We start from the raw sequence: 16174 nt of genomic DNA, 5'->3' as shown, positions 1-16174 counted from the left end.
TCCATCCTGGTTTCCTTAAATGCTTCCTATTCTTCCCTCTTTTCGGAATTGTTAACAACTGTGCTTTGAGAATTTCATTTTTCAAGATTTCCCATCCTTCCTGGACATTTTTGTCTTTAAGGATATCCAGCCATTGGATCCCTCCAATTCTCTTTCTGAATCCCTTAAAATCTGCCTTTCTGAAATCTAACCTTGACGTCTGAGTCTTCACAGGTCTTCCGCCTCTAGTTATCCAAAATTCTAAAATAGCATGGTCGCTACCTCCTAGGGTCCCAGCCACTTTTACCTCCTCAACCATTTCCTCCCTGTTTATAAGGATTAGATCCAAGGTAGCAGTTCCCCTTGTTTTCTCCCTTACCTTTTGGAAGATAAAGTTGTCAGCAAGAGAGGATAAGAATTTCCTTGACCTGTTAGTTTTGCCTGAGAGAGATTCCCAACAAATGTCTGGATAGTTGAAATCTCCCATGACAACTATGTCATATTTTTTGGAGAACTTGGCCATTTGATGCATAAAGAGTTCATCCATATCTTCAGCTTGCACAGGCGGCCTGTAGTAAATGCCTACAATGGTGTCCTTTCCATTGTTCTGTCCTTGTATTCTTACCCAAACAGTTTCCACAGAACTCCCAGTCTCTGAAGCTTCAATCTCTGTGCAGATATACGCGTTTCTAACATACAATGCGACACCCCCTCCTCGTTTATCAAGTCTGTTTCTTGCAAATAAGTTGTATCCTTCTAGTCTTGTATTCCAATCATGTGTATTGTCCCACCAAGTGTCAGTGATTCCAATGACATCATATTTCTTTTCCTGTGTTAGTAGTTCCAATTCTCCTTGTTTGTTGCCCATGCTTTGTGCATTAGTATAGAAACATTTTAGTTTGTGATTGGTTTCTCTTTCTCCAATATTTTTATTAATTAGATTCTTTCGTCTTTGTTCTTCCTTTCCACTTCTAATAGCAGAGTTCTCAGTAGCATTTGTCAGGTGTATGGCTTTTTCTGGTCTTTTGCTTCCCTTCCCATGTTGTTCTAGTTTAAAGCTCTCCTTACAAGTGTAGCAAGGCGACTTCCAAATACATGCTTTCCAGTCTTCGTAAGGTGCACCCCATCTCTAGCAAGTAGTCCATCGTATAAGTAGTTCACTCCGTGATCCAGAAATCCAAATCGTTGCTGACGGCACCATCGACGTAGCCAGTTGTTCACCTGCAGAATCTTATTCCACCTCCTTGTTCCATGGCCATCCACTGGGAGGATGGAAGAGAAGACCACCTGCGCTCCCAGTTCTTTCACTTTCTTGCCTAAGTCTTCAAAGTCTCTGCAGATGGTTTCCAGGTCGTTTCTTGCGGTGTCATTTGTCCCCACATGTAGTAGCAGGAATGGGTAGTCATCTGTAGGTCTGAAGAGTCCTGATATCCTGTCAGACACATCTTTAATTTTTGCACCTGGAAGACAGCACATTTCTCTTGAAGTTATATCCGGTCTGCAGATAGCGGCCTCTGTTCCTCTCAACAGGGAATCCCCCATGACCACCACTCTCCGTTTCTTCTTCACAACATTTTTCTTTCTCCATCCAGGAGGACTCTGAGGGCGTACAAGGTTGCTGCTTGTTGGCAAAGTCTTATCCTGATGTATTTCTTCATCGTTTTCCTGCGTGAGAGCCTGGTACTGGTTCCTGAGCAGTATGGGTGCTGACTGCCTCCTGGTCCTCCTGCTTCTCTGGGTCACATGTCTCCATTCCTCTGTTTCTTCAGGTGCACTTCGAATTTCTTCTCTTTCTGTAACATGAAGAGATAATTCTGCTCTGTCCAAGAACTCTTCACCTTCCTTAATGATCTTCAACGTAGCTAACCTCTCTTCGAGATTTCGCAACTTTTCCTCCAACAGGGACACAAGCTGCATTTGTGGCATGTGAAGTTTGGCTTTTCCACTGGTAAATCTGTGAACATGTAGCAAGAAATGCAGCTCACCAAATGGCTCCTGGCCTCTTCCATCTTGAGATTTCTTAAAAACGATGAAAGATGAGCCCAAATTCTGCAACGGCCAAAACCCAGTGATCGTTGAGCTCGCGGAGACTCTTCACTTATCCCAGAAGGCACTGGGAATATGCAAATGATCTCCTCAAGACTCTTCCCCAGTAATATAATGTATGTACACAGTGACTGCACCAGCAGAATAGTGAGTGCAGCTCTGGGGTATAATACAGGATGTAAGTCAGGATCAGTAATGTATGTACACAGTGACTGCACCAGCAGAATAGTGAGTGCAGCTCTGGAGTATAATACAGGATGTAACTCAGGATCAGTAATGTAATGTATGTACACAGTGACTGCACCAGCAGAATAGTGAGTGCAGCTCTGGAGTATAATACAGGATGTAACTCAGGATCAGTAATGTAATGTATGTACACAGTGACTGCACCAGCAGAATAGTGAGTGCAGCTCTGGAGTATAATACAGGATGTAACTCTGGATCAGTAATGTATGTACACAGTGACTGCACCAGCAGAATAGTGAGTGCAGCTCTGGAGTATAATACAGGATGTAACTCAGGATCAGTAATGTAATGTATGTACACAGTGACAGCACCAGCAGAATAGTGCGTGCAGCTCTGGAGTATAATACAGGAGGTAACGCAGGACCAGCAAATGTAATGTTTGTAAACAGTGACTGCACCAGCAGAATAGTGAGTGCAGCTCTGGAGTAGAAACATGATGGCTCCTGGGTTCTTGTGGTGTCACCCTCCATTCTCTGTGTCGTTCCTGCAGGTTATGCCCGGATACTCCTTGCCTTCGTTGCTTTTTATTTCATGCCGACCTCCCCCCTGGTGGCCTCCACCTTCTACCTTCTCAGTGGTCTCCTGGACGCCTTTGATGGACATGCAGCTCGAGCTCTTAATCAAGGTGAGGCCATGTTTGCTGTTTCGGGCCGGACCCGCGATCAGCGCCCAGTACTGACGATACAGTCAGGAGCACGAACCCAACATGTTCCTTTTCCCCAGGCACCAAGTTTGGAGCCATGCTGGACATGCTGACCGACCGCTGCGCTACCATGTGTCTCCTGGTGAACCTGTCGCTGCTGTACCCGTCGTACACGCTGCTGTTCCAGCTGAGCATGAGCCTGGACATCGCCAGTCACTGGCTGCACCTCCACAGGTATCCTGTGCTCAGTGTCACCCCCTGCTGGAGGACACTCTTGTCAGCAGTCTTATCCACATCTTTCTTGTTCTCCACAGCTCAACCCTGAAGGGCAGCGACAGTCACAAGACCATCGACCTGTCGGGTAACCCCGTACTGCGGCTGTACTACACCTCCCGGGTAGGGGCACTGGGAAATTTTTGGGGTCAGTTTTGGTGGCTGACCGTTAGTCACTGACTTGTTTTTCTCGCAGCCGGTCCTGTTCTTCATGTGTGCCGGGAATGAACTCTTCTACTGCATGTTATACCTGCTGCACTTCTCCGAGGGGCCAGCAGGTAGGCGCTCTTCTCAGTCTTTGTGCATCTGTGGTCTTCAGGGGCGCGGGGTAAAACATTTGGGGTGACACTTTGTGCTCCTGCCTTTCACAGTCACACTGGGACCCCTCGGGGGAGTCGGTCTCTTCCGCCTCGTCGTCACGCTCTGCTGCCCGGTCTCTCTAGTGAAAGCTGTCATCAGCCTCCTGCACCTGGTGACGGCTTCCTGCAACATGGCCGCCCTGGACCGCGCCGAGCGGGCGAAGAAGAAACTGAGGGATTAAGGCGCGGGCATGAAGTAATTTATTACCTGAGTGTTCGGTCTCGTATGTCGTCCGCCCAGACCCCCTCCCCCACCTGGACGTCGGCCCCAGGTTATAAACCCCCCCCCCAAGCCACTGCCGCCTGGTGGTGGCATCAGGTATTACTGTCCATCCTGCTCCTCATTGCTGTGTTATGGGGGCGCTGCTCGTGGTTTTTGTGGACCGCTGTTCCTGATCCTCAGTTTTCTGAACCTTTTTTACTGTAATTTTTTGTTTTGTATCAATTCTTATGTTTCATTGAATTGTTTTTAATATTTTGACGCCGCGTCCCTTGAACTTGACCCTATCCCGACCTGTCGTGGAGAGCCGGCTCATCAGCCTCGGGGTTCACGGGCAGCGATGTACGCGTGCAATGGTGTCATTTACATGCAGCCAGTTTGCCGTCACACGTGGCCCCGCCGCGGCCCCTGGTGTGCCCCCATTGCGGCCCCTCGTGTGCTCCCTCCGAGGCCCCTCGTGTACTCCCTCCGCGGCCCCTCGTGTGCTCCCTCCGCGGCCCCTCGTGTGCTCCCTCCGCGGCCCCTCGTGTGCCCCCGCCGCGGCCCCTCGTGTGCCCCCGCCGCGGCCCCTCGTGTGCCCCCGCCGCGGCCCCTCGTGTGCCCCCGCCGCGGCCCCTCGTGTGTTCCCGCTGCGGCCCCTCGTTCCAGGGAGATGTACATACTGTAAGCAGCAGAGGAGACAAGGAGCGAGCGATCTCAGCGAGTGCTGTCTGGGGTCAGCGCTGGTTATGGGGGCAGGCAGAGGAAAGTCTCAGGGAAAAGCCTTCAGTTCACAGGAGTAGAAGTACCAAGAACAGCGCCCCCCCATCCATGGATTGTGTCCGGTATTGCAATGTTTGCACTGGTTTTGGAAGAAAGCCGCCACATGTTTCGAGGCTTTTACATCCTGTGTTGAATCCTTTCCTTCACTTGTGTTAGGAGATGAGGAAGACGCTTCCCCTCGTCCGGCGTCCACGTTTACAGACTTTCTCGATCGGCGCTCGAATGCCGGCGTCCTGGGTGGTTCTTATTGCAATTTTTCAGCCCCTGCACGGTCATGACATTGTGCACTTCGTGCAGATTTCTTTGCTCATCTCTACTTATGTGGTTCCATCCGGAGCTGCATTCACAATTCTGCCGCTGGTGATCATCAGGACTGGACTGACAGCCGCTGAAGCCCCATGATGCACTGCACGACGAGCTATGAATATTGTACTGTACCCGATGTAAATAGTATTACCCATAATGCACAACAGCCGAGCATGCTCTGCAAAAGGCGCTGACCACGCAGTGCCGGCCTACAAAGAGTCACAAAATGGCCGAATTGTGATTGCAGCTCTGGCCTCGCCTCGTTCTGTACGGCACAGGTACTCCGGCATTCCTGCCCTTTGTAGTACGCAGAGATAATTCTGAGATTTTAATTTTAGATTATTTTATGGGACCAGGTCAGAGGATTTCCATTGAGCGGTGTCGGTGCTCAGCGGCACACAGCCTGTGCCCTGTGTGGTGTCCGGCACTTGTGGTAGTTCTGTATTTCGGCCTCCTGTTGTGTCTGGTAGCTGAGCGTCGTGCCCTCTCCCTGCCCCAGCTGTATCATTCCTCCGATCACGCTGTACATTATAATAAAGACTTCTGATGTCACACGTGTGTAACGGGGTCTCTGTGACTGACGGCCGCCGTCTGCCAGACCGACGGGGAATGATCAGACCCAACGCACGAGAAGAGAGGAGACGTCGTCCTCAGCAGTCTCATCGCCTGGAGGGCTACAGCCCACGGAGGGCACCGGAGAAGAAGCTCTGACCTGCCCCCTCTCATTGAGGACGCAGGACGCCTCCCCCCCCTGTATGACCCGTCTATTCCCAGCTCCTCCAGGCACAAGGAGGTGACGGCCAGGACTGCGAAGAGGAGGAAGCGACCTCCATCCCAGGGGGATCTGCTCTGAGGTCCTCCCCTATGTGCAGCCGGCAGGTACCGAGACGCTCTGCCCCCCCTCTAATGTCATAGAAGGAATCCTGATGATGTCATCAGTGAGGAGGCGAGGTCACCACAGGTCACACATTACTGTAGTCTTATAGGGAGAATTTTGTCCGATTTTTTTTTTTTTTTTTTTTGTTTTTTATGGAACAACATTTATAAATATTTCTGACGTTTCGCTGCCATTTGTGGTCAATTAAATATAAATTTGTACTGTTTTCATTTTTTTTTTTTTTAAAAAAGAATGGTAACATTAATTTCTTTATACATTTCCTAGAATGTAGAAGAGTTACAAAAAAAAATTCCATTTTGAACAAAAGGGTTTAAAATACAAAGTTATCCGAATATTTTACTGTTTTAAAAATTGCTGTAAATGTCCCGGGTGGAAGTCGTCCATACTAGGACCGGTCGCGGGGACACGTGTAGTGGATAGGTTCGCCTTGTTATAGTCCGGCACCGCCACGTTCAGGTCACTTCTGGCAGCGCTGATGTCATGCCAACACCAGTCTTCCCTCCAGGTCATCCACCAGTAGGGGGTCTTTCTCCTTCAGGACCATGTAGAACTTTTCCTCTGCTCCCTTCTTGACGATCATCTTTAGGAGTTCGCGGTTTGCAGTGAAGCCCGGCCCCTTGTGTTTTATGTACGTCTCCTCTTCCTCGTTAATGACGCGTTGGTGCAGCAGGTCCAGCAGGATGGGCTCCAGCATTGGCAGGCGGGCACACAGGTTCTTGTAGTTCTTTTCTATGAAGATTTTTGAGGCTAGGATAAAAAAAAATGAAAATGACGCAAACAACATGACACTGTGTCGGGGGTGACAGTGCGGCTGCGTTCACATGTTGCCTTCAAGTTTTTTTTTTTTGTCTCAACATTCAAAAATAGTGCAGTTTTATTGCTATTGCAGGAAAAACAAAACAACAGTCACAATGTGTGAACATAGCCTAAGATATAAGATATCCCCCCCCCCCAGAGATACCAGCCATGAGACAAAAGATATCCCCCCCAGAGATACTGGCCACAGGACAAAAGATATCCCCCCCCCCAGAGATACCAGCCACAGGAAAAAAGATATCCCCCCCCCCAGAGATACCAGCCACAGGACAAAAGATATCTCCCCCCCCCCCAGAGATACCAGCCACAGGACAAAAGATATCTCCCCCCCCCCCAGAGATACCAGCCACAGGACAAAAGATATCCCCCCCCCAGAGATACCAGCCACAGGACAAAAGATATCTCCCCCCCCAGAGATACCAGCCACAGGACAAAAGATATCTCCCCCCCCCCCAGAGATACCAGCCACAGGACAAAAGATATCCCCCCCCCAGAGATACCAGCCACAGGACAAAAGATATCTCCCCCCCCAGAGATACCAGCCACAGGACAAAAGATATCTCCCCCCCCCCCAGAGATACCAGCCACAGGACAAAAGATATCCCCCCCCCAGAGATACTGGCCACAGGACAAAAGATATCCCCCCCCCCAGAGATACCAGCCACAGGACAAAAGATATCCCCCCCCCAGAGATACCAGCCACAGGAAAAAAGATATCCCCCCCCCCAGAGATACCAGCCACAGGAAAAAAGATATCTCCCCCCCCCCCCCAGAGATACCAGCCACAGGACAAAAGATATCCCCCCCCCAGAGATACTGGCCACAGGACAAAAGATATCCCCCCCCCCCAGAGATACCAGCCACAGGACAAAAGATATCCCCCCCCCCAGAGATACCAGCCACAGGACAAAAGATATCTCCCCCCCCCCCAGAGATACCAGCCACAGGACAAAAGATATCCCCCCCCCAGAGATACCAGCCACAGGACAAAAGATATCTCCCCCCCCCAGAGATACCAGCCACAGGACAAAAGATATCCCCCCCCCCAGAGATACCAGCCACAGGACAAAAGATATCCCCCCCCCCCCAGAGATACCAGCCACAGGAAAAAAGATATCTCCCCCCCCCCCCAGAGATACCAGCCACAGGACAAAAGATATCCCCCCCCCAGAGATACCAGCCACAGGACAAAAGATATCTCCCCCCCCCCCAGAGATACCAGCCACAGGACAAAAGATATCCCCCCCCCAGAGATACCAGCCACAGGACAAAAGATATCTCCCCCCCCCAGAGATACCAGCCACAGGACAAAAGATATCTCCCCCCCCCAGAGATACCAGCCACAGGACAAAAGATATCCCCCCCCCCCAGAGATACCAGCCACAGGACAAAATATATCTCCCCCCCCCACCAGAGATACCAGCCACAGGACAAAAGATATCTCCCCCCCCCCCCCCAGAGATACCAGCCACAGGACAAAAGATATCCCCCCCCCAGAGATACCAGCCACAGGACAAAAGATATCTCCCCCCCCCCCCCCAGAGATACCAGCCACAGGACAAAAGATATCCCCCCCCCAGAGATACCAGCCACAGGACAAAAGATATCCCCCCCCCCAGAGATACCGGCCACAGGACAAAAGATATCCCCCCCCCAGAGATACCAGCCACAGGACAAAAGATATCCCCCCCCCCAGAGATACCAGCCACAGGACAAAAGATATCCCCCCCCCTAGAGATACCAGCCACAGGGCCCGGGATATCCCCCCAGAGACACCGGCCACAGGACAAAACATATCCCCCCCCCAGAGATACCAGCCACAGGACAAAACATCCCCCAGAGATACCAGCCACAGGGCCCGGGATATCCCCCCAGAGACACCGGCCACAGGACAAAAGATATTCCCCCCCCCCCCAGAGATACCAGCCACAGGACAAAAGATATCCCCCCCCCAGAGATACCAGCCACAGGACAAAAGATATCTCCCCCCCCCCCAGAGATACCAGCCACAGGACAAAAGATATCCCCCCCCCCCCCAGAGATACCAGCCACAGGACAAAAGATATCTCCCCCCCCCCCAGAGATACCGGCCACAGGACAAAAGATTTCCCCCCCCCCCCGAGATACCAGCCACAGGACAAAAGATATCCCCCCCCCCGAGATACCGGCCACAGGACAAAAGATATCCCCCCCAGAGATACTGGCCACAGGACAAAAGATATCCCCCCCCCCCCAGAGATACCAGCCACAGGACAAAAGATATCCCCCCCCCCCCAGAGATACCAGCCACAGGACAAAAGATATCCCCCCCCAGAGATACCGGCCACAGGACAAAAGATATCCCACCCCCCAGAGATACCGGCCACAGGACAAAAGATATCCCCCCCCCCAGAGATACCAGCCACAGGACAAAAGATATCCCCCCCACCCAGAGATACCAGCCACAGGACAAAAGATATCCCCCCCCCCCCCCGAGATACCAGCCACAGGACAAAAGATATCCCCCCCCAGAGATACCAGCCACAGGACAAAAGATATCCCCCCCCCAGAGATACCAGCCACAGGACAAAAGATATCCCCCCCACCCAGAGATACCAGCCACAGGACAAAAGATATCCCCCCCCCCGAGATACCAGCCACAGGACAAAATATATCCCCCCCCCCCAGAGATACCGGCCACAGGACAAAAGATATCCCCCCCCCCCAGAGATACCGGCCACAGGACAAAAGATATCCCCCCCCCAGAGATACCAGCCACAGGACAAAAGATATCCCCCCCCCCTAGAGATACCAGCCACAGGACAAAAGATATCCCCCCCCCCTAGAGATACCAGCCACAGGACAAAAGATATCCCCCCCCCCTAGAGATACCAGCCACAGGACAAAAGATATCCCCCCCCCTAGAGATACCAGCCACAGGACAAAAGATATCCCCCCCCCTAGAGATACCAGCCACAGGGCCCGGGATATCCCCCCAGAGACACCGGCCACAGGACAAAAGATATTCCCCCCCCCCCCCAGAGATACCAGCCACAGGACAAAAGATATTCCCCCCCCAGAGATACCAGCCACAGGACAAAAGATATTCCCCCCCACCCAGAGATACCAGCCACAAGACAAAAGATATCCCCCCCCCCCCCAGAGACACCGGCCACAGGACAAAACATATCCCCCCCCCCCCCCCCAGAGATACCAGCCACAGGACAAAACATCCCCCAGAGATACCGGCCACAGGACAAAAGATATCCCCCCCCCAGAGATACCGGCCACAGGGCCTGGGATATCCCCCAGATGTACCAGTACCTGAGACGGATCCTTGGCCTCTGCTTGGGTTTGACAGTATTTCCAGGTCATCTAAAGGTAATGAATGTAAAGTTAGCAGCACATTTGGTATTTTGATATTTTATTGACTTCTCCCACTCAGAGGTGGGATTCAGGGTTTTTATAAAGCTGGAAATTTCCAGCACCCAGGCCTTTCCTAACGATGATGGTGAAGAAGCCAAAACCCTAACTTGGGTAATTCAGGTCTGAAACCTTGATCAAGTTATCTGAACACACAAATCGACAAGGGTGTCCAAACTTTTGCATTGATCCATTTTCCTTTTTGTAATTTTAAAATTTAAAAAATTTCACTATATATTTTTTTTTAATTTTTTATTTTTTTTTTACCTAAAATGGAAATGAAATGTGTCATCTGTAACTGTAGCCCTTTTAGATCATTTCGTCTTCAACTTGCTTCACAATTACAGTAATTTTGACTGGTGGTGCCCAATCTTATACATCTCGCTGTACATACAAAGTGAACACGTGGCTTTTTACAGCCAGCAAAGCAAATACGATTTCAAAAATCCATTTTTTTCTCTTATTATTTTTTTCACCACCTGCTGACACCTTTTTTGATCATTTCCTGTGTTTGGTAATTTTTTAGCAATTTTCAGCCGTCAGTTCTTTTAGTCGCTTTGTGTCTTTGGAATCTTGAAGCGATTAAAATACGCTTAAAAGGCCGAACGTGGGATCAGGGAGTTGTTTTTACATAGACATTTTGAGTATTTTGTTAGCACTTTTTCAAGTGGATATTGGATGTAGTGTCAACATGCTGTTATGGATTCCTCTTGGATTGGTTGGAAAAACCCATCATAATTATGTGTGTCACAAAACTCAAGATAAAAAGCGGACGGCACCGCCGTTACCGTGTAACTTCAAATGATGTGCGGCATGCAGAAGCCCAACAGCTGGGAATCTCGGGTGCCAGACCTGGAAACAGTCAATCCTGGGAATCCATGCAAAGAGAAGAGGTCGCACTCATCGAGATGGAAGTTTCACTGATTTATTGACATATCATGAACATGTCAAGTCGGGGGAGTGACATGAGGAGTGCAAGGAAGGCTGACAACGGCCGTTTCGCGCTGCTCGGACCCGTTGAAGCGCTCGAGCAGCGCGAAACGGCCGTTGTCAGCCTTTCTTGCACTCCTTATGTCACTCCCCCGACTTGACATGTTCATGATATGTCAATAAATCAGTGAAACTTCCATCTCGATGGATGGAATGGATGGGAAATATGAAGAAAACAGTTCTTCTTGCTGGATCTACTTCTGGCTTTGGCTTGAAAAACTGCAATGCAGATTGAAAAAAAAAAATTGCTTAGTGTGAAAGCAGCCAAATATTGCAAAGCTTTGGCGTTGCTCACATCATGTTGAATTAACCCATTATTTGTCACCTATGGCATATTTTCCGACAGGGTTTGTTGGTGCCCATCTGATATCCCTGGTGAATGCTGATCTGTATGGCACCTATGTGATCTATGGGGGTTATTGTTCCGCTCACCGTCATCCAGGTGACATTTCCAGATCTCGTCAGCACTGCCCTTCTCTGCGATGGTGAGGCTGATACTCGTCGTCCTGTTATCTATCCGGATTTCTGAGTACGGGTACTGGGCGGACGGCTTTGTAAAGAGAAAATGCAGCTCCTGAAATCACAAACATACAAGACTATCACAACCTGTCCCACTCCACGGAATCCAGGGATCACAATTAGGCCAATTCTCCACATGGAAAAAAAAAAATGCAGGTTAATTTTTTTTATCCGATATGCAGATCAGTCTTTGGCCGTTCATGGGGATCTGTCCGTCCAAAAATGTTCCGTGCTCGTGTGTCATCCGGACCCTGGCCGGTTTTCTATTCTTTAGGGCTCCGTCCGCATGGGTCGCTGAATTTATCAGACCAGTGACCCCGACAAGTTGTCTCCTCATGCCCGTCCACATATTGGAGGTTCCCAGCACTAGTCTGTCCTATCAATCAGACCAGCAGATGCTGCAGAGCCCCCCGTGACCTCGCACATAGCACGCGGTCCCAATGTTAGCCTGACAGTACTTCCCTACGGACAGAAAACTGACCAAAAAACATGAACATGCCCTACTCTATAGAAGACGTTTGGAAACTTTTTTTTTTTCTTTTTGTTGAGCGAGAGATGAAAAAACTGATATAAAAAAAAGACTACTGAAAAAAATCACAAAATTCAGTTTGAGGCCTAAAGGGGTTGTTGGGAAAGTAAAATCATTATTTCAGGTTGGTTTGAGAAAAAAAAAAGTCATACTCTCCTGACGCTTCATTTCTAAGGCTGTCTGATCTTCTTGCAGTCTTTAATTGTAGTGATGACGGGAATATACGACTGCTGCAGCCAATCGATGGATGTAACACATTACTATGGTAGCAAGTAATTGGCTGCAGAGGTCACATATTCCTGAGATGGGGGGGATATCACCACTGCAGGAAGTGGAGGCCAAGTGAGAACTGAACAGTATGAGGACGCGCATCGGGGGAGGGGGGGAGTCACTCAAGTGAGGAGTGAATATTTTAATCTCTTAAGACTATGCCAGGAAATACCAGAAACCTTTCTTTCCTTGTCCTACAGCAGCACCAATGGGGATTTTATCCTTCTGGAACAAAGGACAGGTGATAGCAATTAGTTTAAATTGTCTTCCGTCTATATACACCTCTAGCTCCCCTCCTTTCCTTGTGGGTTTTTTTCTTCTGTCTTCCTGAAGGGACAAGTGGTAATGTTGAGAAGTATGTCTCTTTTTTTCCTACAGGAAAGATGTATATCTTTGTACCGTGTTAGCCAGTAGATAGAAAAATATTCAGGATTACTGAGGACTCTCAATCCTGAATATTTTTCTTTTTTTTCCTGTTGGCTTATATACCATATATACAAGTCGACCTGAGTATAAGCTGAGGCACCTAAATTTGCCACGAAAAATTGGGTAAGCTTATTGACTCGAGTATAAGCCGGGTATGCATTAGGGCAGCACAGTGGCTCAGTGGTTAGCACTGCAGCCTTGCAGCGCTGGGGTTTGAATCCCACCAAGGACAACATCTGCAAGGAGTTTGTATGTTCTCCCCGTGTTTGCGTGGGTTTCCTCCCACATTCCAAAGACATACTGATAGGGAATTTAGATTGTGAGCCCCATCGGGGACAGTGATGATAATGTGTGCAAACTGTAAAGCGCTGCGGAATATGTTAGCGCTATATAAAAAAAAAAGATTGTGCACTGTCCCGTCATCCCTATCTTGGTAGGCATGGCTCCTTATCCCCTATCCTTGTATGTATGGCTCTCTATGTGAAAAGCACCACTCCACATGTCATCCACAGTGGTGATAGAGCTTCATATGTCTCCACATCACATCCACAGTGGTGATAGCGTCACATGTCCCCACATCACATACACAGTGGTGATAGAGCTTCACATGTCCCCACATCACATACACAGTGGTGATAGAGCGTCACTTGTCTCCACATCACATCCACAGTGGTGATAGAGCTTCACATGTCTCCACATCACATCCACAGTGGTGATAGAGCTCCACATGTCCCCACATCACATACACAGTGATGATAGAGCGTCACATGTCTCCACATCACATCCACAGTGGTGATAGAGCCTCACATGTCCCCACATCACATCCACAGTGGTGATAGAGCCTCACATGTCCCCACATCACATCCACAGTGGTGATAGAGCGTCACATGTCTCCACATCACATCCACAGTGGTGATAGAGCTTCACATGTCTCCACATCACATCCACAGTGGTGATAGAGCTTCACATGTCCCCACATCACATCCACAGTGGTGATAGAGCTTCACATGTCCCCACATCACATCCACAGTGGTGATAGAGCGTCACATGTCTCCACATCACATTCACAGTGGTGATAGAGCTTCACATGTCCCCACATCACATCCACAGTGGTGATAGAGCTTCACATGTCCCCACATCACATCCACAGTGGTGATAGAGCCTCACATGTCCCCACATCACATCCACAGTGGTGATAGAGCTTCACATGTCCCCACATCACATCCACAGTGGTGATAGAGCGTCACATGTCCCCACATCACATCCACAGTGGTGACAGAGCTTCACATGTCTCCACATCACATCCACAGTGGTGATAGAGCGTCACATGTCTCCACATCACATCCACAGTGGTGATAGAGCTTTACATGTCCCTACATCACATCCACAGTGGTGATAGAGCTTCACATGTCTCCACATCACATCCACAGTGGTGATAGAGCGTCACATGTCCCTACATCACATCCACAGTGGTGATAGAGCTTCACATGTCCCCACATCACATCCACAGTGGTGATAGAGCTTCACATGTCCCCACATCACATCCACAGTGGTGATAGAGCTTCACATGTCCCCACATCACATCCACAGTGGTGATAGAGCGTCACTTGTCTCCACATCACATCCACAGTGGTGATAGAGCGTCACATGTCCCCACATCACATCCACAGTGGTGATAGAGCTTCACATGTCCCCACATCACATCCACAGTGGTGATAGAGCTTCACATGTCTCCACATCACATCCACAGTGGTGATAGAGCTTCACGTGTCCCCACATCACATCCACAGTGGTGATAGAGCGTCACGTGTCCCCACATCACATCCACAGTGGTGATAGAGCTTCACGTGTCCCCACATCACATCCACAGTGGTGATAGAGCGTCACTTGTCTCCACATCACATCCACAGTGGTGATAGAGCGTCACATGTCCCCACATCACATCCACAGTGGTGATAGAGCTTCACATGTCCCCACATCACATCCACAGTGGTGATAGAGCTTCACATGTCTCCACATCACATCCACAGTGGTGATAGAGCTTCACGTGTCCCCACATCACATCCACAGTGGTGATAGAGCGTCACGTGTCTCCACATCACATCCACAGTGGTGATAGAGCGTCACATGTCCCCACATCACATACACAGTGATGATAGAGCGTCACATGTCTACACATCACATCCACAGTGGTGATAGAGCCTCACATGTCCCCACATCACATCCACAGTGGTGATAGAGCCTCACATGTCCCCACATCACATCCACAGTGGTGACAGAGCTTCACATGTCTCCACATCACATCCACAGTGGTGATAGAGCTTCACATGTCCCCACATCACATCCACAGTGGTGATAGAGCGTCACTTGTCTCCACATCACATCCACAGTGGTGATAGAGCGTCACATGTCCCCACATCACATCCACAGTGGTGATAGAGCTTCACATGTCCCCACATCACATCCACAGTGGTGATAGAGCTTCACATGTCTCCACATCACATCCACAGTGGTGATAGAGCTTCACGTGTCCCCACATCACATCCACAGTGGTGATAGAGCGTCACGTGTCCCCACATCACATCCACAGTGGTGATAGAGCTTCACATGTCCCCACATCACATCCACAGTGGTGATAGAGCGTCACTTGTCTCCACATCACATCCACAGTGGTGATAGAGCGTCACATGTCCCCACATCACATCCACAGTGGTGATAGAGCTTCACATGTCCCCACATCACATCCACAGTGGTGATAGAGCTTCACATGTCTCCACATCACATCCACAGTGGTGATAGAGCTTCACGTGTCCCCACATCACATCCACAGTGGTGATAGAGCGTCACGTGTCTCCACATCACATCCACAGTGGTGATAGAGCGTCACGTGTCCCCACATCACATACACAGTGATGATAGAGCGTCACATGTCTACACATCACATCCACAGTGGTGATAGAGCCTCACATGTCCCCACATCACATCCACAGTGGTGATAGAGCCTCACATGTCCCCACATCACATCCACAGTGGTGATAGAGCGTCACATGTCTCCACATCACATCCACAGTGGTGATAGAGCTTCACATGTCCCCACATCACATCCACAGTGGTGACAGAGCTTCCCATGTCTCCACATCACATCCACAGTGGTGATAGAGCTTCACATGTCTCCACATCACATCCACAGTGGTGATAGAGCTTCACATGTCCCTACATCACATCCACAGTGGTGATAGAGCGTCACATGTCTCCACATCACATCCACAGTGGTGACAGAGCTTCCCATGTTTCCACATCACATCCACAGTGGTGATAGAGCTTTACATGTCCCCACATCACATCCACAGTGGTGATAGAGCGTCACATGTCTCCACATCACATCCACAGTGGTGATAGAGCTTTACATGTCCCTACATCACATCGACAGTGGTGATAGAGCTTCACATGTCTCCACATCACATCCACAGTGGTGATAGAGCGTCACATG

The 16174-nt window shown here is 49.6% G+C and overlaps 2 protein-coding genes across 5 annotated transcripts in view; one reads left to right on the top strand and one right to left on the bottom strand.

Annotated features, from left to right (window-relative positions):
- CDIPT (CDP-diacylglycerol--inositol 3-phosphatidyltransferase) overlaps positions 1–5386 on the top strand; it is a 36537-nt gene extending 31151 nt beyond the window's left edge. For 3 of the 4 annotated variants that reach the window (XM_073547389.1, XM_073547392.1, XM_073547391.1), the window contains 5 exons: positions 2762–2896; positions 2995–3148; positions 3229–3310; positions 3384–3465; positions 3559–5386. In XM_073547389.1, the coding sequence (XP_073403490.1) occupies positions 2762–2896; positions 2995–3148; positions 3229–3310; positions 3384–3465; positions 3559–3728 (623 nt within the window). In that variant the 3' untranslated portion in view covers positions 3729–5386. Of the gene's footprint in view, positions 1–1633; positions 1749–2761; positions 2897–2994; positions 3149–3228; positions 3311–3383; positions 3466–3558 lie in introns of those variants that run through there. The other variant, XM_073547390.1, reaches the window with a different exon arrangement.
- A 552-nt stretch (positions 5387–5938) lies between these two features.
- LOC141050731 (uncharacterized) overlaps positions 5939–16174 on the bottom strand; it is a 107675-nt gene continuing 97439 nt past the window's right edge. Inside the window, exons 7-9 of the mRNA XM_073547341.1 lie at positions 11373–11514; positions 9852–9902; positions 5939–6479 (exon numbers count right to left, since the gene is read on the bottom strand). Coding sequence (XP_073403442.1) covers positions 6211–6479; positions 9852–9902; positions 11373–11514 — 462 coding nt within the window. The 3' untranslated portion in view covers positions 5939–6210. The remainder of the gene's footprint in view (positions 6480–9851; positions 9903–11372; positions 11515–16174) is intronic.

Source organism: Dendrobates tinctorius, unplaced genomic scaffold, assembly GCF_039654945.1.
Source record: "Dendrobates tinctorius isolate UK_male_01 unplaced genomic scaffold, ASM3965494v1 ptg000152l, whole genome shotgun sequence".
Classification (NCBI taxonomy): Eukaryota; Metazoa; Chordata; class Amphibia; order Anura; family Dendrobatidae; genus Dendrobates; species Dendrobates tinctorius.
The sequence above is the reverse complement of the archived record's forward strand: the minus strand, read 5'-3'. Positions and strand labels throughout refer to the sequence as shown.